This window comes from Rhinatrema bivittatum, chromosome 3, assembly GCF_901001135.1.
Source record: "Rhinatrema bivittatum chromosome 3, aRhiBiv1.1, whole genome shotgun sequence".
Lineage (NCBI taxonomy): Eukaryota > Metazoa > Chordata > Amphibia > Gymnophiona > Rhinatrematidae > Rhinatrema > Rhinatrema bivittatum.
In genome coordinates this window covers 527563468-527591283 of record NC_042617.1, presented here as the reverse complement: position 1 = coordinate 527591283, position 27816 = coordinate 527563468, and the positions used below count along the sequence as shown (strand labels likewise).

Sequence of the window (27816 nt, the reverse complement as noted above, 5' to 3'; positions counted from 1 at the left end):
AGACACCACCACACAAAATGTCTCTCCCTTGGATAATATATAAGGATCAACAAACAAGTTGTAAGTGATAACTTTTTATTGGACTAACTGAATGCATCTGTGATGAGCTTTCAATAGTTATTCTCTCATCATCAGGTCATTGAATAAACAGTGTAGTTACACTGGGTTTAAATAGTACCGAGTCAAATAGGTCTTAGGCTGCCTGCATATGCCATTAAAGTTCAGCAAAGGAAGGAGGTGGGAGGGCTGATAGAAGTGATAAGATAGTGAAACTTTATAGAACAAAGGACCTATAATCTGATAAAAAAGTACTTTTGTGTTTATCTCAAAATGTTTTATTATCCACATTTCAAATGTTTTCCATTATTGTGTATTCCAAAATTTCCTTTTAAGTACCCTGAGTGTAATGTCCTTAAGGGAGTGATCTTACTGACCCTGTTATTCTATTTTCTCTGCAATTTTTTACATTATGTTTATGAACATTGATTCTTGTCTTTAATTCTGAGCTTATTGCACCAATATAGCAACCTTTACATTTTGTGCATTGAATAATGTAAACAACTTTCTGTTGAGTTAGGCAGTCTGAAAGCCTACCCCATGGACCACTGCACTTACCCCTAACCCCGAGCAGGGTGTGCAGAATGCAGATGACGGGGAAGGCCCCCGTACTCAAACTGCCTCTGCTTCCTGAGATGCCAGCCCTCGCGTGAAACTCTGCCAGATTTAAAAGGACCACGATAGGAAAGTCTCCGTGGCATCTACAGATAACATCATCGATGCTGCCCCTTATAAAGGCAGTTCTCCTGCATCAAGACACTTCTTCAATAGGTCCACTACTGCAAAGTAGAGCAAGTTGCCTCAGCAATTCTGCCTATGTTCCTGATCTTCGATCCAGTGTTCCAGATCTTCATCTCTTGTGTTCCTGGGTCTTCATCTCGTGTTCCTGGTCTTTGTCTTGTGGTCAGTCTTCGGTTCTTCGGTATCTTCAGTGTCTTGTTTGCCCACCTGTGCTACTCCTTGCCTCCCTGACTGCCTACCCATCCTGCCTTCCCTTGGACGGATATCTGATTCTGACTTCGGTCTGTTGACACTCGTCTAAGCTTGATCTCTGCCAGCAATTGATCACTGCCTAACTTACGACTACAGGATGGTCCCACCAAGCAGACCAGAAGACGGTCTGTCGAAGCCAGAAGGCACACAGAAGCAAGACAGACCAGTCACCTAAGCTTGAAGATATTTATTAGCACATATATTTAAACAGAGCCCTGTGCCAATAAATATCTTCAAGCTAAGGCATCTGGTCTGTCTTGCTTCTGTTTGCCTGAACACCATCTGCCACTGACCACTGCCTGACTCCTGGCCACGTCCACACACTGCCTGCCTTGACCACTGAATGTCTTTGATTATGCCTGAACTCCACCTGTTCCGGATCCTGGCCTGGGACCCAAACATTTCCATAGACATCCAGCTCATCAGCAGATGCCCCACCTAAGACCTACCAGCCCCGGTACCCGAGGACTCAATCTAAGTGGAAAGATGGCTGGTATAGGTGAAGCTCCAGTTGGGCCTTTGCCACAGCCAGCTCCTCAGGTTGTGCCAACTCTATCTTGGTCCAAGGGTCCATACCTGCAACATTTTCATAGTTACTTGGGTAAAGCAAATGTTGCCTACCTGTAACAGGTGTTCTCACAGGACAGCAGGATGTTGGTCCTCACATATGGGTGACATCACAGGATGGAGCCCAATCACGGAACACTTTTGTGAAAGTTTCCAGAACTTTGACTGGCCCCTAATGGGCATGCCCAGCATGGCACTAACCCTGCAGCCAGCAGAGGTCCCTCTTCAGTCTTGTTTAAAAAGCTACAGGAAGTGCCGAAAAGTAAAATAAATGTAACGAACCCAACACCGTGGGGTGGCGGGCGGGTTTCGTGTGGACTAACATCCTACTGTCCTGTGAGAACACCTGTTACAGGTAAGCAACATTTGCTTTCTCATATGACAAGCAGGATGGTAGTACAACTGGGGTAGAATTTGGTAGAGGGCATCCTGAACTCTAACGGGCAGGCTGAAGGGTGTTGGTACGTCAAACTGTGAATAGGTTACGCAGGACAGATTGGCCAAAGATGGAATCTTGTCTTCCGGCCTTGTCCAAGCAATAGTGGGCCGTAAAGGTATGGAGAGAACTCCAGGTGGCAGCCCCACAAATGTCAGGAAGCAGCACTGATCGTAGGTGTGCTACTAAAGTCGCCATGGCCCTCACAGAGTGTGCTTTAATACGGTCTTGAAGTAGAATGCCTGCTTACTGATAGCAAAAGGATATGCAGTCCGCTAACCAGGAGGAGAGAGTCTGCTTACCCACAGGCTGCCCTAACTTGTTAGGATGGAAAGAGACAAACAGTTGAGTGCTTTCCCTGTGGGCAGCTGTTCGGTCTAGGTAGAATGCTAGAGCCCGTTTACAGACAAGGGTATGCAGAGCCTGTTCTCCTGGATTGGAATGGGGCCTGGGGAAAAAGGTAGGTAGTATAATGGATTGATTGAAAGTCTGAAACTACCTTAGGTAAGAAGTTAGGGTGAGTGCGAAGTACTACCCGGTCCTGCAGAAGTTTAGTGTAAGGTGGATAGGTAACTAGAGCCTGTATTTCATTAACTCTGTGAGCCAAAGTGATCGCCAGAAGGAAAATCACTTTCTATGTGAGATAGCGAAGATCACAGGATTGAAGAGGCTCGAATGGTGATTTCATGAGCTGACTCAAAACCAGACTGAGGTCCCAAAAAGGGGCCGGAGAATGCAGTGGAGGCTTGAGATTTATTTTATTTATTTATTTAACATTTTTCTACACCGAACTTCATGACAAGCTTCATATCAGGCCGGTTTACATCAAACTTGGGGGTTAACTTAACAAAAAACCATATAACGAGAAGGCCGAGGCGCAGATACAAATAACAGGGGGAATAAACTTGGAGGCTAGAGTAGCCAGGAAATAAAGGACAGAATAAACTGGAGAATGAACATGAATGGATATACAATTACTGGGTTGGACATTTAGTCTATTGGGCTAAATGAAAGCACTGTTGCGATGTTATGTTTGAGGGAAGGCTTGGACAAAAAGCCAAGTCTTGAGTTTTTTCCGGAAGGCGGTCAGGCAGGGTTCCAGTCTTAGATCCGTCGGCAGGTTATTCCAGATGATGGGGCCAGCTGTGGAAAGTGCCCGTTCTCTCGTGGAGGTTAGTCGAGTGGATTTAGTTGGGGGAACTTGAAGGGTTCCTTTGTGTGCCTCTCTGATGGGTCTTGCAGATGTGTATGGTTTGAGTGGTAACTGAAGGTCTAAAGGGAGTTGGTTGTGTATGGATTTGTGGATGATGGTGAGAGCTTTGTGCCAAATTCTGTATTTAAGCCCTTCAGAAAACGTGTTACAAGGGGTTGTACTGATATGGGAACATCCCCGACACCTTTATGGAAGGTGGCTACTACACTGATATGCATATTCTGATGGAAGAGGTTTTTAGACCTGACTCTGATAAGTGCCAGAGATAGTCCAAAAACTGTGTGACCGGACAGGTAAATGGGTCAAGGCACTGAGAAGAGCACCATGACGTAAACCTGTTCCATTTGTAAGAATAAGATTCTCGTCGAAGGCTTCCGTGAAGCAATCAGGACAAGGGGAAACTGGTTCAGAAAGGTTAAGTGGTTGAAGGATTAACCTTTCAACATCCATGCCTTCAGGGACAAGGCTTGAAGATTGAGGTGGCGGAGGCACCCGTCGTTTTGAGTGATCAGAAGCGGGTCCTTCCCTAAGGGAATGTGCCTGTGAATGGAGAGATCCTGAAGTATTGGAAACCACACTTGGCGTGGCCAGTGAGGTGCTATCAGGATCATGCATCCCTTGTCCTGACGTAACTTCATGAGTGTCTTTGAGAGAAGTGGAAGTGGAGGGAATGCATATAGGAGACCTGTGGCCCACGAGAGGGAGAACGCATCTCTTGGTTGTGAGTGTTGGCTGCGAGTGAGAGAGCAAAAGTTCTCTACTTTGCGGTTTTGACATGTTGCAAAGAGATCTATATGAGGGTAACCCCATTGTTGGAAGATCGAGTCCACTACTAAGGGGTTGAGAGACCGTGTCACCACTCGGCAAATTTCAGCAGGTGACAAGAAACGAAGCTCCGCCCATGATACCACCTGAGCCCTCTTGGAATGCTGTCTATTCTGCTTTGGTAAGACAACCTCAGCAGCCACATAGACTGCTGTAATGACCTCCTTAACCTTGTGGGCATTCGTTGCTCGCATCACTGTTGCTCCCTGCTTATTTCCACCATGGAGCACAAAAAAAAACAGGCGATCAGACTTCCAAACAGTTTTAGTCACAAATAGCGCAGTAAATGTTGCTTGACATCCAAGGAGTGCAAAAGGCAGTACTCAGCTTCATCTCTGTCCCTGTCCAAGGCAGACAGAGAAATGGACTGATTCAAATGAAAGACCAAAAACCACTTTGGGCAAAAAGGAAGCTACAGACCAAAGTTGAACTGCACCCAGAGTCCCTGCAATAGATTATAGCTGAGTTATAAAGTTTCACTATTTCTGCCAATTAGAGAAAATTATGATTTTCTGTCTGGATCATACAATAGTTTTTAGGCACTGTAGTGCAAGGTGTATATACACTATTCTCCCAATTACTAAATGACAAAAATCAGGTATTGCCCTTTTAAGATCTAAAGCAAGAATTTTATTTGGACAATGAACAGTTCTTTGCTTACTTATGAATCCAACATTACATTCATTTTCTAAATGCTTTAGAACTACAACATACAAATAGGGATCTTTGGTTGGATTGTTTCAGTGTTGAAGATCAGACCTGATATTTCATTATTGTATGTAAAATTGTTGCAGATAGATATAACCCATTTCATCAGAATCAGTTTGTGAAATGAAATCAAGAACTAACTAAATATAGATAATACATAGTATGCCTCTTGTTTTAAACAAAGGATGTAATTTTCAAAGGAGCTATCCACATACTATCGTAGCAATTTTCAAAAGTCCATTTACGCGCTTAAAGTGCACTTACACTTGTAAATTCTATTGACAATTCAATGCATAAACTGTAATGATTTTCAAAAGCCCACTTACATGCTTTAAGTGCATTTACACATGTAAAACCCAGTTTTAAGTGTGTAAATCCTTTTGAAAATTATCCTCACAAAATTCAGTAACAAAACTGTTTCTTTAAAGGAAACAGTATACATTTTTAAGGAGACTTTGTATTTCACAAAAGCGGACATTTATAATAAAGATCACTCAGACAGATAAAAATTATAGAAGGAGGAATTCTGGGATATCAGTTTTGGACATGCTAATTTATTCAATACTTCTGGAAAAGAATAGCACAATATGTTCAAAGGATTAAAGAAGTGTAGGTACCCATGCAGCCAAAAATTATACTTTTTAATAACTTGCAGGGCATCTTCTTTAGATGTATGTCAGGAAGGTCTTTAGCAAAGAAATCAATGTTACAAACTTGGTTGGTGGAAGATCCTCTTTTATTAATGCAATGCAGGAATGTGCTCCACAATATGTCTCTTATGGAGAAGTATGCTGGGAAAATGGGATCATTTAAGCAAAAAAGGGGCTATGTATTTACAGTCATTACCTCATAATGCCAGAAGCATATTAAATGATTATTAGCATCTTTGGTGTTGATGTTATTTGGTTCAATGCATAGCTGCGACTATGTTCGCTTGAATGATCTGAGTGTTGTCAGATGAGAAAAAGGGTTGGGGAAAGAAGATTTGAACTATTTGGTACGGTGTTCATCTCTGGAAGAGTCAACCATGTATTATGCTGACTGCTTGAATTTTATACAATAAAAAGATGTAAACAAAGGTACATGTACTAGTCTTCCAAAAAACATTTTGCAGCTGGAGTTAGATTTTTTGGTGAGGCAGACATACAGGGGTCAAAGCCATTTAGCTGGATAACTCAAAAATTATCCAGCTAAATGGCAACTTTTTAAAATTCTGGATAAGTCATTTTTAGCTGGATAAGTCATTATCTGGCTAAAATCTAGCTGAATAAAAAAAATATTCTGGGGCCATTTGGGATAGATCTACATTATCTGGCTAACTGCCAATTTTCAGTTGTATGCAGCTAAATTAGCCAGATAACTTTAGACCTGCTTCAGAGCAGGCCTAGAGATAACTTGCCACAATCAGATATGTTTAAAAGATATCCGGTTAAATGGCACAGTTTTTATGTTAAAAAAAACAAAAGAAAAAAAAAAGGTAATTATGGGCCTGTGGCCTGACTTTCACTCCAACCCAAATATTAAATAAATGTACCTGCCAGGCCAAGACTCCCCACCCCACCAACCTCTTCAAATGCATATTAAAAATATGTAGTTGGCTATGGAAGCCATTTTATAAATATTTAAAATGTATTTATAACCAGTGGTTTACAACATACATAGTTAAAATCAAAGCCAACCGCCCTCTTCCCAAACTCTCTTACTGATTCCTCTGAAAATATCCCAAAGTGCCCTTTCTCTCTCTCCTCATACCTAGTACCTTTAGAAATGAAGGCCCTCTGCCAGGATTTCAGTTCTCTGGTGTGATCTTAGCCACTCTTATCGCTATGAGAACAAGCTGAAAGCGTTGGGCCATTTTCAGAGAAACTGTGAAAGCAATGGGGAGGAGAGGCAGTGGACCTCCGTAGCCCACCTTATCTTTTTAATATGCATTCAGAGGGGTTTGTGGAGGGGAAGGGGGTGGGGGTCTTGGCTTGGCAGGGACATTTATTTGAGGGGTGGGGGAAATGGGCCACAGGGCAATGCTTAACTTTTTTTTTTTTTTTTTTTTTTAGAAAAAACACACAAAATAGTACCACTTAACTGGATAGCTTTTGAATATATTTGGTTAAATGGGAAGTTATAGGACCACACAAGGTTTAAATGTTATCCAGACAACTAATCATGGATATTTAGCGGAACATTTATCCTGCTAAATATCTGGTACAAGTTATTCAGCTAACTTTAGTCTGATAACTTGTTTGCCGGTTTACTAAATATTGCCACCACAGTTTTTCCTGCTGGCACCTAAGAGCTCAAGGTGACATTTTTAAGTAGATCACACATTATGTTCTTCTCCCAGGAACCTGCAGCAAATATCTTTTAGAGTCATCTTACATCTGCAGTGGGAGTTCTTGAAGCCAGTGATGAGATTCAATGCTGTCTGATTGATCAGATCAAAAGGTGCAAATCAAATTTTTTTTAACAGCTACACAAACAAAAATATGTTTAAAAAAATAAATGAAGGTTTGCTCATTGTGCTTCAGCGTGAAAGGAACAAAGGAAAAGGATAAGAAGACCTTCAAAGTAGATGAGGTGAAAAATCCACAAAAAAATACTGACAAAAAAGTCTGACTTTACAAAAATAACAGATTAGAAGAAAGGGGGGGGGGGGGGGAAGCTAAAGACAGCACAGGAACTAAGAAGTGGACTAGAAATCCATGGAGAGGTTCCTTCCAGCTCAAAGGCATAAAGAAACTGAAGCAGTTGGTCTCAATGGTGGTTTATATCATCAGCTGGTACATGAATGCTCTCAAGCATTTGGAAACTTCGAAGTTCCAAGGAGTGTGAGATGCAGTTACTGTATATTACCTAATTGTCAGGCCGATACAGTACAGTGTGCTCCGGTGGCGCGCACGGTTAACCTGCATTTGGAAGCGCGTTTTGGACACGCTAGCTTTACCCCTTATTCAGTAAGAGGTAATAGTGCATCGAAAACGCGCATCCAACCCCCCCCGCGACTAATAGCGCCCGCAACATGCAAATGCATGTTGATGCATGTTGATTAGTCATTCCCGCGCGATACAGAAAATTAAAATGTGCAGCCAAGCCACACTAATTTCTGCCGGCACTGGGAAAGTGCACAGAAAAGCAGTAAAAACTGCTTTTCTGTGCACCCTCCGACTTAATATCATGGCGATATTAAGTCGGAGGTCCCGAAAGTTAAAAAAAAAGTTTTAAAAAGTTAAAAAAAAAGTTTTAAAAAGTTAAAAAAAAAAAAATTGAAATCGGCCCGCGGCTTGAAAACCGGACGCTCAATTTTGCCGGCGTCTGGTTTCCGAACCCGTGGCTGTCAGCGGGCTCGAGAACCGACGCCGGCAAAATTGAGCGTCAGCTGTCAAAGCTTAAATCTTATTCTAAACCAATCTTATTCTAAACCAATCTAAACCAGCTTAAATCTTATTCTAAACCAATCAAAAAGCGAATTCATGCTAATCTCCAGATATCTCCAGATAATTGCAAAATCACTACAAACCCGCCAGCCAACTTGCAAATCTCAAAAGTAAGAGATTTAGGAGTTTCTATAGACAACCGGCTAAATTTAAAATCGTTTATCAACCAAACAACCAAAGACTGCTTCCACAAACTGCACGTATTAAAAAGAATAAAACCCCTATTTCATTTCCATGATTATAGAACAGTGCTCCAAGCAATAATATTTGCGAAAATTGATTACTGCAACTCTATCCTACTAGGCCTCCCATCATCCCACACTAAACCTCTCCAAATGATACAGAACACGGCAGCAAGAATTCTAACAAACAAAAGGAGAAGAGATCACATTACACCAGTCCTCAAAGACCTTCACTGGTTACCAATCCACTACAGAATAATTCATAAGTCCCTCACCACAATCTACAAAAATATCCATGGACTGGTTCCACTCCATCTACAAATAGCTCTCAAAAAACACTCCAACAGACCCATCAGAGAAGCATATAGAGAATATCTACAAGTACCTCACAACAATACTACCCAGCATATAACATTGAGAGATCGGGCCTTCTCCACAGCAGGGCCCCCACTATGGAACTCAATCCCCTTAGAATTACGACAGGAACCATGTCTTCCAACCTTCAGGAAGAGACTTAAAACATGGCTGTTCATGAAAGCATTTCCGGACCCTTAATGATTCACTTCCATCAAATGCAGCAACACTGAGCATCTTCTATTAAACTGAAACAGACAATACCAACCAATCACTACAAGGTTTTACTTCTTGTTAAACTTTTTATCTCTCCTCTAACTCTAATCCCAGTTAGAATAACCCCTGTTTTATTGTAACTTTTTCTTCTATGCATTGTTATACTTTTGTAATGTATACTCTTACGTTTTAGCTATGTACGTTATAATGTATTGCTCACCCCTTGTTTTATGTAAACCGACATGATACGAACTTCCGTGAATGCCGGTATAGAAAAACACAAATAAATAAATAAATAAAGCCGCTGACAGCCGCCGCTCCTGTCCAAAAAGAGACGCTAGGGACGCACTAATGTCCCTAGTGCCTCTTTTTACTGCCGGCCCTAATTTAAATATTTTATTTACTGAATCACGCGCACAGGACACTGGCCTTTGCACACGCGAATTTTACTGTATCGGGCTGTGTATGATTATTTAGGATGCTTAACTCTAGAGGGCAATGCTTATATGAAGGTGTTTAAGCAGGCTGCATTTTCTAACCCAATGAGTTAGTACATTCTAGAAAAATTAATATTCTGACCACATATAAATCAAGCTGTAAACAATTTAATAAAGGCTCAGATATTTAACCAGCACATATGCTGGGACCCTAAAAAAGATCCAGCATAGTATTTTTAAAGGAATTAGCATTCTAAAGACATTTATTTAAGACTCACAGCTCACATTAATGCAGTATTTACAGAGGGGTACAAAATAATCATAAAAACAACATGAACCACAAGAAACAAACAAAGAACTGAGCAATCTGAGAGCACATCAACTGAAGCTTATTACTGCAGTGAGATATACCTAAAAACATGACATTGTATTTATACTTATTTGGAACATCAAAAGCTTGCCTCAACAAAAGTTTTGCGCTGCTTTTCAAGTGACTTTGTGCATGTTATTCAACATAGATGATCAAGGAGAGAGTTCCATAATATGGCACTGCAACTGAAAAACTCTTTCCCAAGTCTCAGAAAGATAATAGAGAGGGAAGGGACAGAGTAAAGCATGGTTAGCAGATCTAGGCACATGTGGAGAGTTATAAATACTTATGATGACATAGATCCAAGAGGAAGCTGAGATTCTCAACAGCTTGTATATCAACATAGGCACCTTGAACTTAATCCTCCAATGTAGAGGAAGCCAGTGGAGAGAAAAAAAATATAGGTGTAATGTGATCTCTGCAGTGTTCTGCATGATTTATAATACTCAATACATTAGCTGGAAGCCTGATGTAAACTGAATAATAGTCAAGAACTGTTAGAACTAAAGCCTGTGTTATGTATCAAAAATTAGCATCTCAGTTTTTTCAACACTGAATGCTAATTTGTTACGGAAATGCTATTGTTTAACAGTGGATAGACAAATGGATACAATGTTAAAAGTGGTAACAATATTGATATTACTGGGACATAAAACTGTCTCATCAGCATACAGCCCATAGCCAACACCATACCCAGCCCATACCCACCTAGCACTGCAAGTAGTTTACATATTGGTGTCATCTAAATATTGAACAAGAGGGCCAACAAGGTCAATCCTTATAGAACACCTGTACTAGACAAAAGCCATATGAAACATGAGGAACTAATTCTCACCTGGTGAGAGTGCTCCTTAAGGATGCCATCAGGGCCGGTGCAAGGTTATTAGGTGCCCTAGGCGGACCTTCTGCCTTGTGCCCACCACACTCCAGTCACACCCGCTGCTCCCCTGTAGCGCCGCCCCCCAGTCTCAGCTTTGATTCCTATCTCATTCGCGCCCACCGAGTGTGCGCTTCTCTGGGCCATCAGCGGGATAAGCTCCGCTTGCGGCCCCACATGGCTGCTCTTCGGTGCCCCCTAATGATCGGCGTCCAAGGTGAACGCCTAGTTTGCCTAATAGGATGTGCTGGCCCTGGATGTCATATGTCCTTAGAATAAATTATTCTAGATTTATTATATAAAATCCTGTCAAAATTACATTCTTAACAGCAGTTTTATTTTGTTTATACAAAAATAGGAAACCTGCAGACTAAAGTTAACTTACTGCCTGCTTTTGCTCTTCTTCCTAGGGCCCGTGGCAACAGGAAAGTGAAAAGAGAAAAGAACAAGTTAGTCGATACTTTAAAAGGAACAGTAAAATGAAACAGAACAGATACACAACAAGAATTGTATAAATCAGGGGTCAGGAACCTTTTTGGCTGAGAGAGCCATAAACGCCACATATTTTAAAATGTAATTCCATGAGAGCCATACAATATGTTTAAAACTAAATACAAGTAAATGTGTGCATTTTATGTAAGATCACACTTTTAAAGTACAATAAGTCTCTGAAAATATTACACCAGGCCTTAAGACACCAATACATCTCCTATTAGGAAAACGGACCAAGTCAGGCTGCTATAGAGCCCTACACAGAAACTACACGCCAGCAGAAAACCTCACCTGAATCACGTGCTGTCCCTCACCTAACATAGAATAAAGAGACCAAAACGCATAACAAGAAGCATGCAGAAAAAACTGAATTGGAAACTGCAACAAACCAGAGTCTCTGTATGCAGTGTAACAAAGGAAAAAAGGAAAAAAGAAACATCACCCAACCTTATAAAACAAATCAAGAAATATAAAATCATCAGCAGTAAAACTGTACTAACAAAAAGAACATATTTCGAAACAGCTGATGAGTGGAATATCCAATAATTAAAAACGCATATAAAACATTTCCAGATACCAACAAAATATTTCAAAATAGCAGACACAAAGACCCAGTAATGAAAAATAATAAGGATACAAAAATTTTTTTGCTCTGCATACCTGGGAATGTTTGAAATCCAGGTGTCCTGAGATTGTTCTGAATTAGCAGGAGGCGGGGTGGTTTGCTTGGAACTTTCTCCTCTCTCAGTCATATACCAGTGCTCTCTCTCACACTGGCTCTCAATGACACACCTATACACACATGCTCTCAGTACTCACATATACACATGTTTTTTCTCCACACTTATATAGGCTCTTAATTACACATTTACACACATGCTGTCTATCTTTTCACGCTTACACACACACACAGGCTTTCAATCACATAAATACATGCTGTCTTTTTCTCTCACACACGACTCTCATTCACATGCTTACAAACATGCCCTCTCTTTCTCTCATTTACACACAGGCTCTCAATCACATACTCACATGCTCCCTCACCTAAATCAGCTCTCAATCACACACAGACACACATGATCTCTCTCTTACTTATACACACAGGCTCTTAATCATACATACACATGATTTCTCTCACACACAAAGGATCTCAATCATACACACATACTCTTTCACACAAACAGGTTTTCAATCACAAACTTACACATACAGGTTCCCAATGGTAAACTTACATTCATGCTCTCTCTCTCTCTCTCACAGGCAGGCTCTCAATCACAGACATACTCTCTTTCACATATACAGGCTCTCAATCATTCACATACATGCAATCTCTCTCTCACACACACACACACACACAGGCCCCCGCCCCCCCGCGGCCCGGAAGAGGAAGTGGAGAGTATCGGGTGCCTGCGCTGCAAGAAGAGGCCACGCTAGTGCGCTCGGCATCGGCCCGAAGAAAAGAAGACTGCAGCGCGGCTCGGAGGAAAATGAAGAGGTTCAACCGCGGCCGATGGGACTCCGCCTCCGCGAGGGCTGAAAATGAAGAGGTTAGCGTTGGGAGGAGGCTGCTGCTGCCGCGAGTTCCCGGGGTGGGGGTGAGAGTGAATGAGCGAGCGCTGCAGTCTTCTTTTCTTCAGGCCGATGCCGAGCGCACTAGCGTGGCCTCTTCTTGCAGCGCAGGCACCCGATACTCTCCACTTCCTCTTCCGGGCCGCGGGGGGAGAAGAGAGCACGCCAGTGCCGCTGACTCCAGCTGTCCTGCCGCGTTCCGCCCGGGCTGACAGCATTTTAAGCCCGGGCGGAGGAGGACCGGGGAGCAGCTGGGTCAGTGGGAAAGAGTGGCGACTGTCTGCGAGCCAGATGCAGCCCTCAAAAGAGCCATATCTGGCTCGCGAGCCATGGGTTCCCGACCCCTGGTATAAATGTTTGTAGAGACAAAAGTAAAGAAACTCAGAGATAGTAATGCTGCGGAAGATGCTGTATAACATGCTTTCTTACATATATTTTTATTACTGTACTGGCATATAAACAGAGTTGCTTACCTGTAACAAGTGTTCTCCAAAGTCAGCAGGATTTTTGTCCTCACAAATAAGTGACATCATCTGATGGAACCTAGCCCAGAACCTTTATGTCAAAGTTTTTAGAACTTATACTATGCCTCACTGGGCATGCTCAGCAAGCCAACATACCACACGTCCACACAGGGGCCCTTTCATTCCTGTACCTCAGCATAAATAAATGGAAGCCAATTCCAAGGAGAGGAGGGCATATCTAGTGAGAATTGTCTTTCTGCTGTCCTCAGTGAACACTTATAATAGGAAAGCAACTCTGCTTTCTCTGAGGATAAACAGAATGCCAGTCCCCACAAATGGGGAATCCCTAGCTACAAATTGTCCTGAATATGAATATAAAATAAGAAATGACATACTGGGTCAGACCAAGGGTCCATCAAGCCCAGTATCCTGTTTCCAACAGTGGCCAATCCAAGTCCCTGGCAAGTCCCCAAACATTAGATAGATCACAAGCTATTATTGCTTAACAATTTCCATATCATCAGTTTATGGATTTATCCTCTAGGAACATATCCAAACCTTTTTTAAACCCAGTTACACTAACTGTTGTAACCACATCCTCTGGCAATGAATTCCAGAACTTAACTATACGCTGAGTGAAAAGAATTTTCTTCAATTTGTTTTAAATGAGCTACTTGCTAACTTCATTGAGTGCCCCCTGGTCCTTCTATTATCTGAGAGTAAATAACTGATTTACATTAACTTAACATAAGAACATGCCATACTGGGTCAGACCAAGAGTCCATTAAGCCCAGCATCCTGTTTCCAAAAGTGGCCAATCCAGGCCATAAGAACCTGACAAGAACCCAAAAACTAAGTCTATTCCATGTTACCGCTGCTAGTAATAGCAGTGGCTATTTTCTAAGTCAACATACTTAATAGCAGGTAATGGACTTCTCCTCCAAGAATTTATCCAAACCTTTTTGAACAAAGCTACACTAACTGCACTAACCACATCCTCTGGCAATAAATTACAGAGTTTAATTGTGCATTGAGTGAAAAAGAACTTTCTCCGATTAGTTTTAAATGTGCCACATGCTAACTTCATGGAGTGCCCCCTAGTCTTTCTATTATCTGAAAGAGTAAATAACCGATTCACATCTACCCATTCTAGATCTCTCATGATTTTAAACAGCTCTATCATATCCCCCCTCAGCCGTTTCTTCTCCAAGCTCAAAAGTCCTAACCTCTTTAGTCTTTCCTCATAGGGGAGCTGTTCCATCCCCTTATCATTTTGGTCGCCCTTCTTTATACCTTCTCCATCGCAATTATATCTTTTTTGAGATGCGGTGACTAGAACTGTACACAGAATTCAAGGTGCGGTCTAACCATGGAGCGATACAGAGGCATTATGACATTTTCCGTTTTATTCACCATTCCCTTTCTAATAATTCCCAACATTCTGTTTGCTTTCTTGACTGCTGCAGCACACTGAACCAACGATTTCAATGTGTTTTCCACTAAGACGCCTAGATCTCTTTCTTGGGTGGTAGCATCTAATATGGAACCTAACATTACAGGCCGATTGGACGCGCATTTTCGATGCACTAGCTTTAACCCTTATTCAGTAAGGGGTAATAGCGCGTCATAAACGCGCGTCCAACCCCCCAGAACCTAATAGCGCCTGCAACATGCAAATGCATGTTGATTTATTTATTTATTTTTAGATTTTTATATACCGGTGTTCCTATATGAAATAAAGATCACATCGGTTTACATTGAAACAGAACATGAAAATTGCCAAAAGGCATTACATAGAACAAGGTTATGAAACTTGGAACAGTGTACATAAGTTCAAAATTTAACAATAACGTTGTAACATTGATGACCAAAAGATAAAGGAGAAAAAAAAAAAAAAAAAAAAGACTTAAACAATTAAGTTGACAGGTCTTATTGAGCATAAAAATTATAACGTATAAGTGAGAAAGTCTCAAGTGTCCTGCAGCAAGAGATTAGATACCGAAGTAGGTAGTGGTATGGAAAATGGGGGTTTGTGAAGAAGATATGTTCTTGCTGGTTGGAGGGGAAAAAATGATGATCATGGTCCTGGAAAAGCTTGGCTAAAGAGCCAGGTTTGTTGATGGCCCTATTGGGTATTCCCGCACGATTCAGTAAGTAAAATGTGTAGCCAAGCCGCACATTTTACTTTAGGAAATTAGCGCCTACCCAAAAGTAGGCGTTAATTTCTCTTGGCACCGGAGAAGTGCACAGAAAAGCAGTAAAAACTGCTTTTCTGTGCACCCTCCGACTTAATATTATGGCGATATTAAGTCGGAGGTCCCGAAAGTTAAAAAAAGTAAAAAAAAAAAAGAAAAAAAAGAAAAAAAATTTGAAATAGGCCCACGGCTTGAAAACCAGATGCTCAATTTTGCCGGCGTCCGGTTTCCGAACCCGTGGCTGTCAGTGGGCTCCAGAACAGACGCCGACAAAATTGAGTGTCGGCTGTCAAACCCGCTGATAGCCACCGCTCCTGTACGAAAAGAGGCGCTAGGGACATGCTATTGTCCCTAGCGCCTCTGTTTACCGCCGGCCCTCATTTAAATAAATTAAATTGTATCGCGCGCACAGGAGAATGTCGTGTGCGCGTGCTGGGAGAGCGGGCACTTGCCCGCTCTCCCACGATTTTTACTGTATCGGCCAAATTGTGTAACTATAGCATGGGTTATTTTTCCCTATATGCATCACCTTGCACTTATCCACATTAAATTTCATCTGCCATTTCGATGCCCAATTTTCCAGTCTCACAAGGTCTTCCTGCAATTTATCACAATCTGCTTGCGATTTAATTACTCTGAACAATTTTGTATCTCTGCAAATTTGATTACCTCACTCTTCGTATATCTTTCCAGATCATTTATAAATATATTGAAAAGTAAGCGGCCCAATACAGATCCCTGAGGCATTCCACTGCCCACTCCCTTCCACTGAGAAAATAGTTCATTTAATTCTACTCTGTTTCCTGTCTTTTAGCCAGTTTGTAATCCATGAAAGGACATCGCCACCTATCCCATGACTTTTTACTTTTCCTAGAAGCCTCATGAGGAACTTTGTCAAACGCCTTCTGAAAATCCAAGTACACTACATCTACTGGTTCACCTTTATCCACATGTTTATTAACTCTTTCAAAAAAGTGAAGCAGATTTGTGAGGCAAGACTTGCTTTGGGTAAAGCCATGCTGACTTTGTTCCATTAAATCATGTCTTTCTGTATGTTCTGTGATTTTGGTGTTTAGAACCCTTTCCACTATTTTTCCTGGCACTGAAGTCAGGCTAACCGGTCTGTAGTTTCCCGGATCACCCCTGGAGCCCTTTTTAAATATTGGGGTTACATTAGCTATCTTCCAGTCTTCAGGTACAATGGATGATTTTAATAATTGGTTTCAAATTTTTACTAATAGGTCTGAAATTTCATTTTTTAGTTCCTTCAGAACTCTGGGGGTATACCATCCGGTCCAGGTGATTTACTACTCTTCAGTTTGTCAATCAAGCCTACCACATCTAGGTTCACCATGATTTGGTTCAGTCCATCTGAATCATTACACATGAAAACCTTCTCTAGTATGGGTACCTCCTCAACATCCTCTTAAGTAAACACTGAAGCAAAGAAATCATTTAATCTTTCTGCGATGGCCTTATTTTCTCTAAGTGCCCCTTTAACCCCTCGATCATCTAACGGTCCAACTGACTCCCTCACAGGCTTTCTGCTTCGGATATATTTAAAAAACTTTTTATTGTGAGTTTTTGCCTCTACAGCCAACTTCTTTTCAAATTCTCTCTTAGCCTGTCTTATCAATGTCTTACATTTAACTTGCCAATGCTTATGCATTATCCTATTTTCTTCTGTTGGATCCTTCTTCCAATTTTTTAATGAAAATCTTTTGTCTAAAATAGCTTCTTTCACCTCCCCTTTTAACCATGCTGGTAATCATTTTGCCTTCTTTCCACCTTTCTTAATGTGTGGAATACATCTGGACTGTGCTTCTAGGATGGTATTGTTTAACAATGACCACGCCTCTTGCACACTTTTTACCTTTGCAGTTGCTCCTTTCAGTTTTTTTCTAACAATTTTTCTCATTTTATCAAAGTTTCCCTTTGAAAGTTTAGCATGAGAGCCGTGGATTTGCTTACTGTCCCCTCTTCCAGTCATTAATTCAAATTTGATCATATTATGATCACTATTGCCAAGTGGCCCCACCACAGTTACCTCTCTCACCAAATCCTGTGCTCCACTGAGAATTAGATCTAAAATTGCTCCCTCTCGTCGGTTCCTGAACCAATTGCTCCATAAAAATGTCATTTATTCCATCCAGAAACTTTATATTTCTAGCATGTACCGATGATACATTTACCCAGTCAATACTGGGGTAATTGAAGTCTCAACACAAAAGAAGTGGATACCAAAAATGATTGGAGTATAGCCTAGAAGGTGTCAGCAAGCCTGACGTTGTGAAACTTAAAAAGTAACCAACCGTCCAAGATTCACTAACTACCAGTACCAGCTATAATATTAAATGGAAACACCATACTACCTGTCTATCTACTATGGTTGTTTATTTGATCTGTTGCCCATGTGGGCTATTGTATATTGGAAAAACTAAACGTCTTTTAAAAATTTGAATTATCGAGCATAGATCCAATATCAAAAATTCCAGAGCAGATGAACCGCTGGTAACACATTGCCTTGAATCTGGACATAATTTTGATAATCTTTTGTTTTGCGCTATCGATCAAGTTCCTTTGCATTGGCACGGCGGCGATCGTGAGTCACTCCTGCTACAAAAAGAACAACGATGGATTTACAGACTTAATACTGTTGCCCCAGGTGGGCTAAACACTGAACTTGATCTGTATGTTTTCTTAGGATAATGATGGATTGTTATTTCAGTAAGGCTGACTTTTTTTGTTGCTATGTTCATCAGAACCTGTTGACAGATCATCAGCTGTGTAAAAGGATTGTCATTGAAGATCCATGTCCGAATGACGTCATCTGATGACTCGATATTTAAAGAGGCATCAGCCTCGGCTTCGTTTCCTCCGTTTCCCAACGAAGAGACATTGAGACGCTATGTCCTTTTCAAAATGGTAGCCTGTTTACACTCAGATAAGTACTTTTCATTTTATGACAAAAGAACTGATACTAATATTGCCAATGTTGTTTTAGGTAGAAGTGATATGACTCTACATTCCTAAATACTACTGTATGCCCCTGAAGAAGCTATACAGCTAAACACGGGCCGTGTTGGGCTTGTTGATTAAAAGTATTGAAGAGTCTTTCACCATAATTCGTTTTGAAAAATTGAGGACATTTTATTAAAAAAAACAAGAAAAAACAAAAAAAAAGTATTTTTTCATTAAAAGATTTTTCTGAAGGTGAATAATTAGAAGACCGGTTGGTTACTTTTTAAGTTTCACAACGTCAGGCTTGCTGACACCTTCTAGGCTATACTACAATCATTTTTGGTATCCACTTCTTTTGTGTTGATTATATATTGTGTGGTTTACCACTGACTCCTTTTGACAAGGTAATTGAAGTCTCCCATTTTTACCACACTACCAATTTGGTTAGCTTCCCTAATTTCTCTTAGCATTTCACTGTCAGTTCCACCATCTTGACCAGGTGGATGGTAGTATACTCCTATCACTATAGTCTTCCCCGACACAAGGGATTTCTACCCATAAAGATTCAATTGTGCATTTAGTCTCATGCAGGATGTTTATCCTGTTGGACTCTATGCCATCCCGGACATAAAGCGCCACACCGCCTCCTGGGTGCTCATCTCTGTCATTGCGATATAATCGATATAATTTGTACCCCGGTATAGCACTGTCCCATTGGCTGTCCTCCTTCCACCATGTCTCTGAGATGCCAATTAAGTCTATGTCATCATTCACTGCTATACATTCTAATTCTCCCATCTTACTTCTTAGACTTCTGGCATTAGCATACAAACATTTCAAAGTTTGTTTTTTGTTTGTATTTTCATTCTGCTTTTTAACTGAAAGGGTAAATTAGAATTTATTTTTTTTTTAGCTCAGGTGAGTTTTTAGTTACAGGCACTTCGACTATTTTTCTTATTATTGGAACCTCACTGTCGGGATGCCCTAATTCTAATGCATCATTAGTATCCTTTGAAGATAATTCTCTCCAAACCATGTGCTGCTGAGCAACTGTTCAAGTCTTTTCATGATTTTGTAGACGTCTATCATATCCCACCTCAGTCGTCTCTTCTCCAAACTGAACATGGATCCCAAGGCTCCTGCTGCACATTTAAAGCAGACAAAAAACAATAATAAAAAAAACAAAAATGCGGCTAAATGGGGAGGTTGAGCCATGTTCAGTGATGACCCCTGTTTTAACCCAGGGCTGCTAGTTGGTGGTCCAGACTCTCCCAAAATAGAAAAAAAATGTTTAAACTATGTGTCAAAGCCCCCAGCCCCCCCCCCAGAGTGATACAATAACCTCCCAGCCCCTGCCTCCCCTGAAGTAACCCCCCTACTTTAAAATGGATCCCGCCTCAGGGTCAGGTGCCCTCTTGCACCCGTCCCGGCAGCACCATTTTCTAAAATGGTCCCATCCAGACTTTGTCCCAGCCATGTGACCATGGCCTGGGTCCGATCCCCAGACCTTATCCCAGTCACATGACTGGGGCAAGGTTAGGTTGGCACCATTTTTGAAAAATGGCACCAACTGGGACAGGTGAGAGCGTGCACTTATCCCTGACGCAGGATCCATTTTAAGGTAGGAAGGCTCAGGAGGGGTGCGTTATACTTTTTTCTGGGTGGATGGAAGGTATTGAGGGATGCCAGGGATATATTGTGTAATATCAGGGGGCCAGGGGGGTTGAGTCACTATGGGAGAGGCAGGGGGTAATGTCTAATGCTGAGGGGTATTGTGTAACCTTGGGGAGCTGGAAGGTTTGAGTCACTTTGGGCTGGCCGAGGGTTGGTGGAGTATTGTGTAATGCCGGCCGGTTTGAGTCACTTTGGATGGTAGAGGAGTATTGTGTAATGCTGGAGGGATGGTGGGTTTGAGTCACTTCAGGGGGTGCCAGGGTGGTGGTGGGTATTGTGTAACACCGGAGAGGGTTTGAATCACTTTGGGTGGAGTGCCGGGGGGTATCAAGTGATGCCAGGGGGGATATTATATTGTTGGGGTGCTGGGGGTATTGATTGATGCCCGTGGGGAGTTTTGAGTCACTTCGGGGGAACCAGGGGGGGCTTTGACTTCAGGGAGGGGGACTCCTCCGCATGCATAATTTAAACATTATTTTCTATTTTGGGAGAGTCAAGGCTGCCTCAATCGGCCGTCATGGGTTTTTTTTTTTGGCAGGGCCATTGGCCCTTTAAGGCGATGAAGTCCCATGAGGCTGGGGCCACCATAGATTTAAAGGGCTGCTCGCTGAATTCTTTTGTGTTGCGGTGTTTGGCTCTGACACAAAAACGTGCCATAGCCATAATGTGGTTTCAGAGACAATGCCAAACTATTGTGGTGACACCCCCCGCAATAGTGAGACCTGTGAAAAAAACATTGTGGCTTGATGAATATAGAGTTAAATTAGCCCACACACCTCATACCCCTCATAAATTAGTGTAAAATGTTGCAGTCCGAAGGTTGGGTCCCCTGTCCAGCTCTACTCTGTTTTCATGAAAATTTTGAAATTTAACTTCCCTCCCTGGACTGCCCTCCCCTCCCCCCCGCAGTCCCAATGGTCCTGGCCGCAGCCCCATCTCCTCTGGACCCCTGAATTACATCCAGATATGAAAAAAAATCCCTGCTGGGAATGAGGTCTAAACTTACCAACTCCTGGTGCTCCAGCACTGCTTCTGAATAGCAGCCAGGAAACAAACTGAGGGTACATGTAATCTACTCTGTAGCGTTTGAAATTATAATTTACATAGTTGTTTTGGGATGATAACAAGGAACTGAAAAAGAGGCTTAAAATTTTCAAAAACAAAAGTAAAAATGAACACTTTACCCTAAAGATATTATTTGAAATGCATATTTCAAATTTCGGGACAAACACTTTAGTGAATAATTTTTCAATAAAAATCTTAGAATTCTAACAGTTATTTCAACCACTGGAAACTAAGAGGTCCATATTCAGAAGCATTTAGCTGGCTAACAGATGTTAGCCAGCAAAATGAAGATTTGGGCACTTACCCAGCTAAATTCTAGCCAGCAAATAAAATAGGTGGCTAGAATTTAGTGGGTGAAGTTAGGGGTGTTCTGGGGGCATAACTAGGAGGAGCTGAGTTAGCTAGATAAGTTATCCGGCTAAGTCTGGTCAACCTATAGACATGACCAAAAAGTTAGCCAGCTACATTCTAGCAGGCTAACTTAAGAAAGACGACTATATTCAATAGTGTGGATGCACTATTGAATATATCTACAAAGTTAGTTGGATAAGTTTATCCAGGTAAGTGGGTCATTTACCATTTTGCTAGCATTAAGGCTCTAACGTGCGCGAGAACGCCATAATACCCGTGGTAGTATACAAATGTCACATTTGCTATATAAGTGGGAGGAGTTTGGGTGGAGTGAATGGTTATGAGCAGCTCCAAACATCAAATGTGATAGAATAACGCACAGCAATGAAGGTTTTAACACTGGAAATAACTACACCTTTTTTCTGTGTGTTGTGCTTGTGCTAGCTGTGTGTTATCAATTTGGAGAGAGGGAGAGTGAGAAAGAGTGCCTCTGTAAAAGCGAACATGTAAGTTTACTATTTATATCACTGTAAAAGGGGGCACTTGTAACTTGCAGCTAAGTAGAAAGTGCATCAAGCTAGGCAGAGAGTACATTGTACAAATCAATTCCCTCTTTTCTTTCATCACTCCAAATGACAGAAAATCTTCACTGATGTCAACTTTGCTGTTCGTACCTCTGACTGCGTATGTAAAACTGCCCCCAAAACCTACCTGACCCTTCAAACCTCATCACGAGTTAAAAGTAGCCTCTCTTACAGTGGTAAAAATAGTAGCCTTACATGTTGGCCTTTACAGTCTCTCTGTCTCTCTCTCACTGGCATTTGCGATAAAAACCTTTTCGGTCGGCTTTGGATTAATCAAAAGAATTTAAGAAATCACTAAAAACCTCTCTCTTTACAAAAGCATTTGTCACCCCAGATACAAATCTTTCCTCACTACATTATACACAGCATTCTTCATCATGTACTCCCCCATCCAACTTGAATTGTCTTTCTTTTCTTATTTCTTGTTTTTAAAGTTAGATAATTTTTATTTTAAAATATTTGTTTTTTATAATTTAAATATAATTTCATGATTGTATCTTTCTTCTTGCTTATGTACATTGCACATCATTATGATCAATATTTTATTGGTAGATGGTATATAAATAATTTTAAATAAATAAACATTCCTGTTGACAATTTTTAATTTAAGTCAGATATGCAAATCTTTACCCAATTTTAAGAGGCAAACTGTGGAATTTCCAATCATTTTTTTTTTTAGAATGAGGTTATCCTTGGTCAGTTATCCATTGTGCATATAAAATGGCATTATATATTAATCAGGCCTTGCTCTTTCAAAATCTAAATCACAGGCAAATGATCATTTGATCTGTGTGCTATCTTACACAGATCTATTACAAATAGATGTTATAGGCATTATTGAGAAGCATTGGCCATGATTGCAATACCATTCATTTTTTTAAGATATTCCTTTGTTTGCTTTTAAAAGATCTCACGCTTTACATGATTCATTAATATCTTCCTATCTCCATTAGAGAGTAAAATTGATGTTATGTCGATCAAGGGGTACCACAAATGTAGTCATTGTTTGGTTTGCATTCATTCTATTGATTGGATAGATTTTTACATTCAGTTACAGGCAGAAGTTATTTCTTGCACTCTTTTATCTGAATCTAGTTAAATGATATATGTGATATTGTGCCCTGTCATCTTCTGCATATAGGTAAGCATACAGCAGATATTTAAGACATGTATCATTGAGCACAGAAGTAATGGGGTAGATTTTCAAAGGGTTATGTGCTAATGATACGTGCGTAACCCCTGAAAACCTACCCCTGCGTGCACCGAGCCAATTTTGCATAGGCTCGGCAGCGCGCGCAAGCCCCGGGACGCGCATATGTCCCGGGGCTTTCAAAAATGGGCCGTCTGGGGGCGATCCCGAATCCTCAAGGCACAGCGGTCTGTGCCGGGGGATGGCGAGCCGCCATGCTCAAGTTACACCTGCCTTGGGCAGGCGTAACTTCGGAAACAAAAAGGTAGGGGGGGATTGCAAAAAAAAGTTCCCTCCAAGGCCGCTCCGATTTCGGAGCGACCTTGGAGGGAACGGGGAAAGCCATCGGGGCTCCCCTTTGGCTTGGCGCGCACAAGGTGCACAACTGGGCACCCCCTTGCGCTTGCCGACCCTGGATTTTATAACATGCGCGCGGCTGCGCACACATGTTATAAAATTGGGCGTAGATTTGTTCGCGTCGGGTTGCACGAACAAATTTACGCCCGCGAGTATTTTTTAAGATCTGGCCCAATATTTGTAATTAACTGGAAGCTCCTTTAATTCAACACTGGAAGGATAGACATGTGACAGATCTTCAATTTTATGTGTGTTGCAACGTATTAAGTAACAGGAGGGGTGGTGATATTAATTATTTATTGACTACAAAGAACAATAGTGAATTTTTCATTTGAGGATTATCGGCCCTTTTGGTTTGAATAAGAAGGTTGAATGGGCTAGGATAATTATTTGATCCTGTTTGCTGTGGTAACTGGAGGGAAAGCACCTGTAACAGATGTTCTCCAAGGACAGCAGGATGTCATCGGATGAAGCCCAGCACGGAAAACATGTCAAAGTTTCTAGAACTTTGACTGAGCCTCTCTGAGCATTCTCAGCATGCATTATACCACGCATCCATGCAGGATACCCTCAGTCTAACAACACAGAATTGAAGAACAAAAAAGAAAATAAGAATAAAACCCACAAAGAGGAAACCCAACTCCATGTGGTGGTGGGTGGGTTTTGTGAGAACTGACATCCTGCTCTCCTCAGAGAACATCTGCTACAGGTAAGCAACTCTGCTTTCTCTAAGGACAGGTAGTATGGCAGTCCTCACACATGAGTGAATCCCTAGCTAAAGGTTGCTCCCCCACATAAAAAGGTATCAATAAACATCAAAACAAGGGCCAACGGGCAAAACAATTACAAGTTTTGTTGGCAATAAGGAGGGGGCAGCCTGAACAGAAAGCATGAGCCCTAGGTGGGAACAGAGTTGGGTTCTACACCTCAAACAATTTCCAAAGGACAGATTGACTAAACCTAGTGTCATGTCGGCCATCTCTATCCAAATAGTAATGCAATGTGAATGAGTGGATTGAACTCCATGTTGCAGCCCTGCAGATCTCCTCCATGGGAACTACTTACAAGTGGGCCACAGATGCTACCATAGCCTTGACATGGCCTGCAAGACGCATTCCTGCCTGGGTATAAAAGGAGATGCAATTTGCTAACCAATTGGAAAGCATTTGCTTGGAAATGGCGATCCCCAACTTGTTCTGATCAAAAGAAACAAAAAGTTGGGCTTCTGTTCACTTCAGATAGAAGGCTAAGACTTGTCTGCAGTGCAAACTGTGCAGGGCTCGTTCGTCTTTGTAAAAATGGAGCCTGAGAAAAAATATTGGCAGGATGATACACTGGTTAAAATGGAAGTCCACATCACTTTAGAAAGGAACTTAGGGTGCGTGTGCAAGATCACCTTATGAAAAAAAAACACAAAAAACTTAGTGTAAGATGGATAAGTCACTAAAGCCTGGCACTTACTGATCCTGCGAGTAGAAGTGACAGCCATCAAAAATATGGTCTTCCAGGTAAGGTACTTCAGGTCACAGGAGAACACAATCAAAGGGAGCTTTCATCAGCTAAGCTAAAACCAATTTGAGATCCCAAGACTCAGTGGGAAACCTTAGGGGTAGACTTCAGTTGAAGCAGACCTCGCATGAACCATACCACTATAGGCTGTACAGAGATAGTTTTACCTTCTACACCATGGTGATTTGCGCCAACCACACTCAGGTGAATCCTAACAGAGTTAGTCTTCAGACCAGTCTCTGAAAAGTGCAGAAGATAGTCAAGTAGTTTTTGTGTTGAGCAGGAGAAGAGCTCTTGGGCCTTTTGCTCACACCACTTAGAAAACCTCCACCACTTCAGTGCATAGGACTTTCCAGGGTCTTGGTAGCTTCCAGAAAGAGTTTCACAAGACACACCTTCCGAGAGGTCGAGCGGTTGTAGGATTAGCCTCTCAACATCCAGGCTATGAGCGACAGGGCTTGGAGGTTGCCTCCATCTTGGATGATGAGATCTGGGGAAGACCCAGCCTGATTGGGTTCCTGATGGACATCTACCAGAGGAGTAGAAACCAGACCTGTCTCAGTCAATGAGGGGTTATGAGGATCATAGTCCCTTTGTCCTCACAAAGCTTAAAGAAATTCTGTGTCAAAGCAGAGCTGGAGGATACGCATACAGGAGGCCTTCGCCCCAGTGGCGGGTAAAGGCAGATGAGGCTAGTTTGTCATGTGACCTGTACAGGTACTAAAAAACCTTTCTGTTCCAGGCACAGTGAACAGACCTACCTCCAGACTTCCAAACGGGCGAGAGATCCGATTCACTGTACTTTGGGTCCAGAGACCATTCATGGGGTCAGAATGAACAACCTGTCCGCTACTGCATTCTCTGTTCTGGCCAGATACACCTTCCCTTGGGAGATGACATATGATCAAATCTGAACTGCTTCCCAACATATGAGGTATGAGCCCGTATCTCCCTGCTTGTTGACATATCACATTGCCACCTGGTTGCCGGTTTGTATCAACACAATTTTTTGTTGGACAGCCGATCTCTGAAAACCTACAGAACATACATGATCGCTTGGAGCTCTTGGAAGTTAATTTGACATAGTTGTACCTGGGTGGACCACAGACCTGTAGAGAGATATCTCTCGTTTTACCACTGAATCACCAATAAGACTCATACTAGCCAAGAAACGTAAAGGCCAGTGTACAGACAGGCCCCAAAAGCACCGTCACAGCAAGGGAAAGAACATTTTGCCCAGATGAACTTTAACAGCACTGTCTCCGTGGGAAAAAACCAGAATTGCCCTGATACATTAAAAGATATTTTATCAAGATGTGCCTGTTTGCAAATGTCTGTCTAAATAAAAAAAACAGAGACACAATACGACTTAAGCTCATAAGTCTCTTTGCGAATATCCAATCTGTTACAATCAAGCCCACTTCATAATGTTGTAGCACTAAAAGCTATGATGTACTGTTAAAAAATTCCTCAAAAGTCACACTATTATATTAAGATAACTCATTAACTGTCATGCTATACCATTTAGATATTCTGTAAAGATTTCATGTTATACTGTGAAGAAAACTAGTTAAAATCATGTTGTATGTCTCGCATATATTGGCTCATGTAGAGCTGGTAAGCCACTATGCAGGGAATAAGCATAGCAGGCTGAAAGATTTTCCTCCCAAGACATCCTTGGCCCTCTGATCCTTCCCTGAGGGCACTGAGGAATGGGTCAGAGTGTGCGTGACCTTTTTGAGAGCAGATTTGACCACCACAGACTGGCGTAGCAGCTGATGCTTGTGGAATCCAAGAGCCTTCTGGATGAGATAAATTGTGTCTGCCTTCCTGTTGATGGAAGGAACAGAGGGGGTGCTCCCACATCCTCATCATGAACTCCACAAGGATCTCGTACACTGGGACTGCCACAATCTCCTTGGGAGGCACCAAATACTAGAGGTTATCCAGCATCTTGTGTCCAGTATCCTTCCTTAGTCTGTAACTGAAATGGAATGGCCTCTGCCATCATCCGGACAAAGCCTGCTAAGGAGAGGTATTTTGGAGGAGACTTCCTTCTGTCATTGGGAGGAGACAGTTCTGAGGGGACAACATCCGATGTGTCATCAGAAACATCAAATCATTCATCCTCCCAGGGATCATATGGGCTCTCATCCTCACAACCCAGAGGTGGGACAGTTACCAAGATGCTTGGCCTCTAGCTAGCAGTATAGGCACCGACTCAACTGGCCTTCGGGGCTAGGCTTCAGAATCAGGCGAGTCCCCAGTTGAGCTTCCTCCTCTGAGGGACAGTGAATAAGCACCGGATTGGCCAGTGGCACCACTGATGCCCTGCCGGGTGTCGATGCTGCCCCAGGAACAGACAAAGGCTGCAGCAGTAACCCTCCAATGAGCGCATGCAGGTATTCCCACAAAGGCTCGAGAAGAGACAGTGCCAGTCCCATTGATGCCACGAAATCAAGGCTCTGTATCTCTTTCTCTACAGCCAGCTGCACATGCCTACAGCTCCTCCTCAAAGAGCACTGATGCCAAGACAGACTAGGACCCTGGAGGTGTAACCACATAGTCTTCAGAACTGAGAGGAGCATCAGTGGTGGGAATCGCAACCGGTGAAGACCGTCACATACCCCGGGTATCAATGGAGGATTGACTCTCCTCACCACAGAGACGCTTCAGGGGCATCACAGCAGAAGGTGGTGCATCCCCGTGCCCACCACTGGGCAATCAACTGGGGCTGATG

The 27816-nt window shown here is 42.1% G+C and overlaps 1 protein-coding gene across 1 annotated transcript in view; it reads right to left on the bottom strand.

Moving 5' to 3' along the window:
• Window positions 1-27816, bottom strand: part of DTNB (dystrobrevin beta) — a 760848-nt gene that overhangs the window by 218271 nt on the left and 514761 nt on the right. The window contains 1 exon segment of the mRNA XM_029596279.1: window positions 11052-11072. Within this exon segment, the coding sequence (XP_029452139.1) occupies window positions 11052-11072 (21 nt within the window).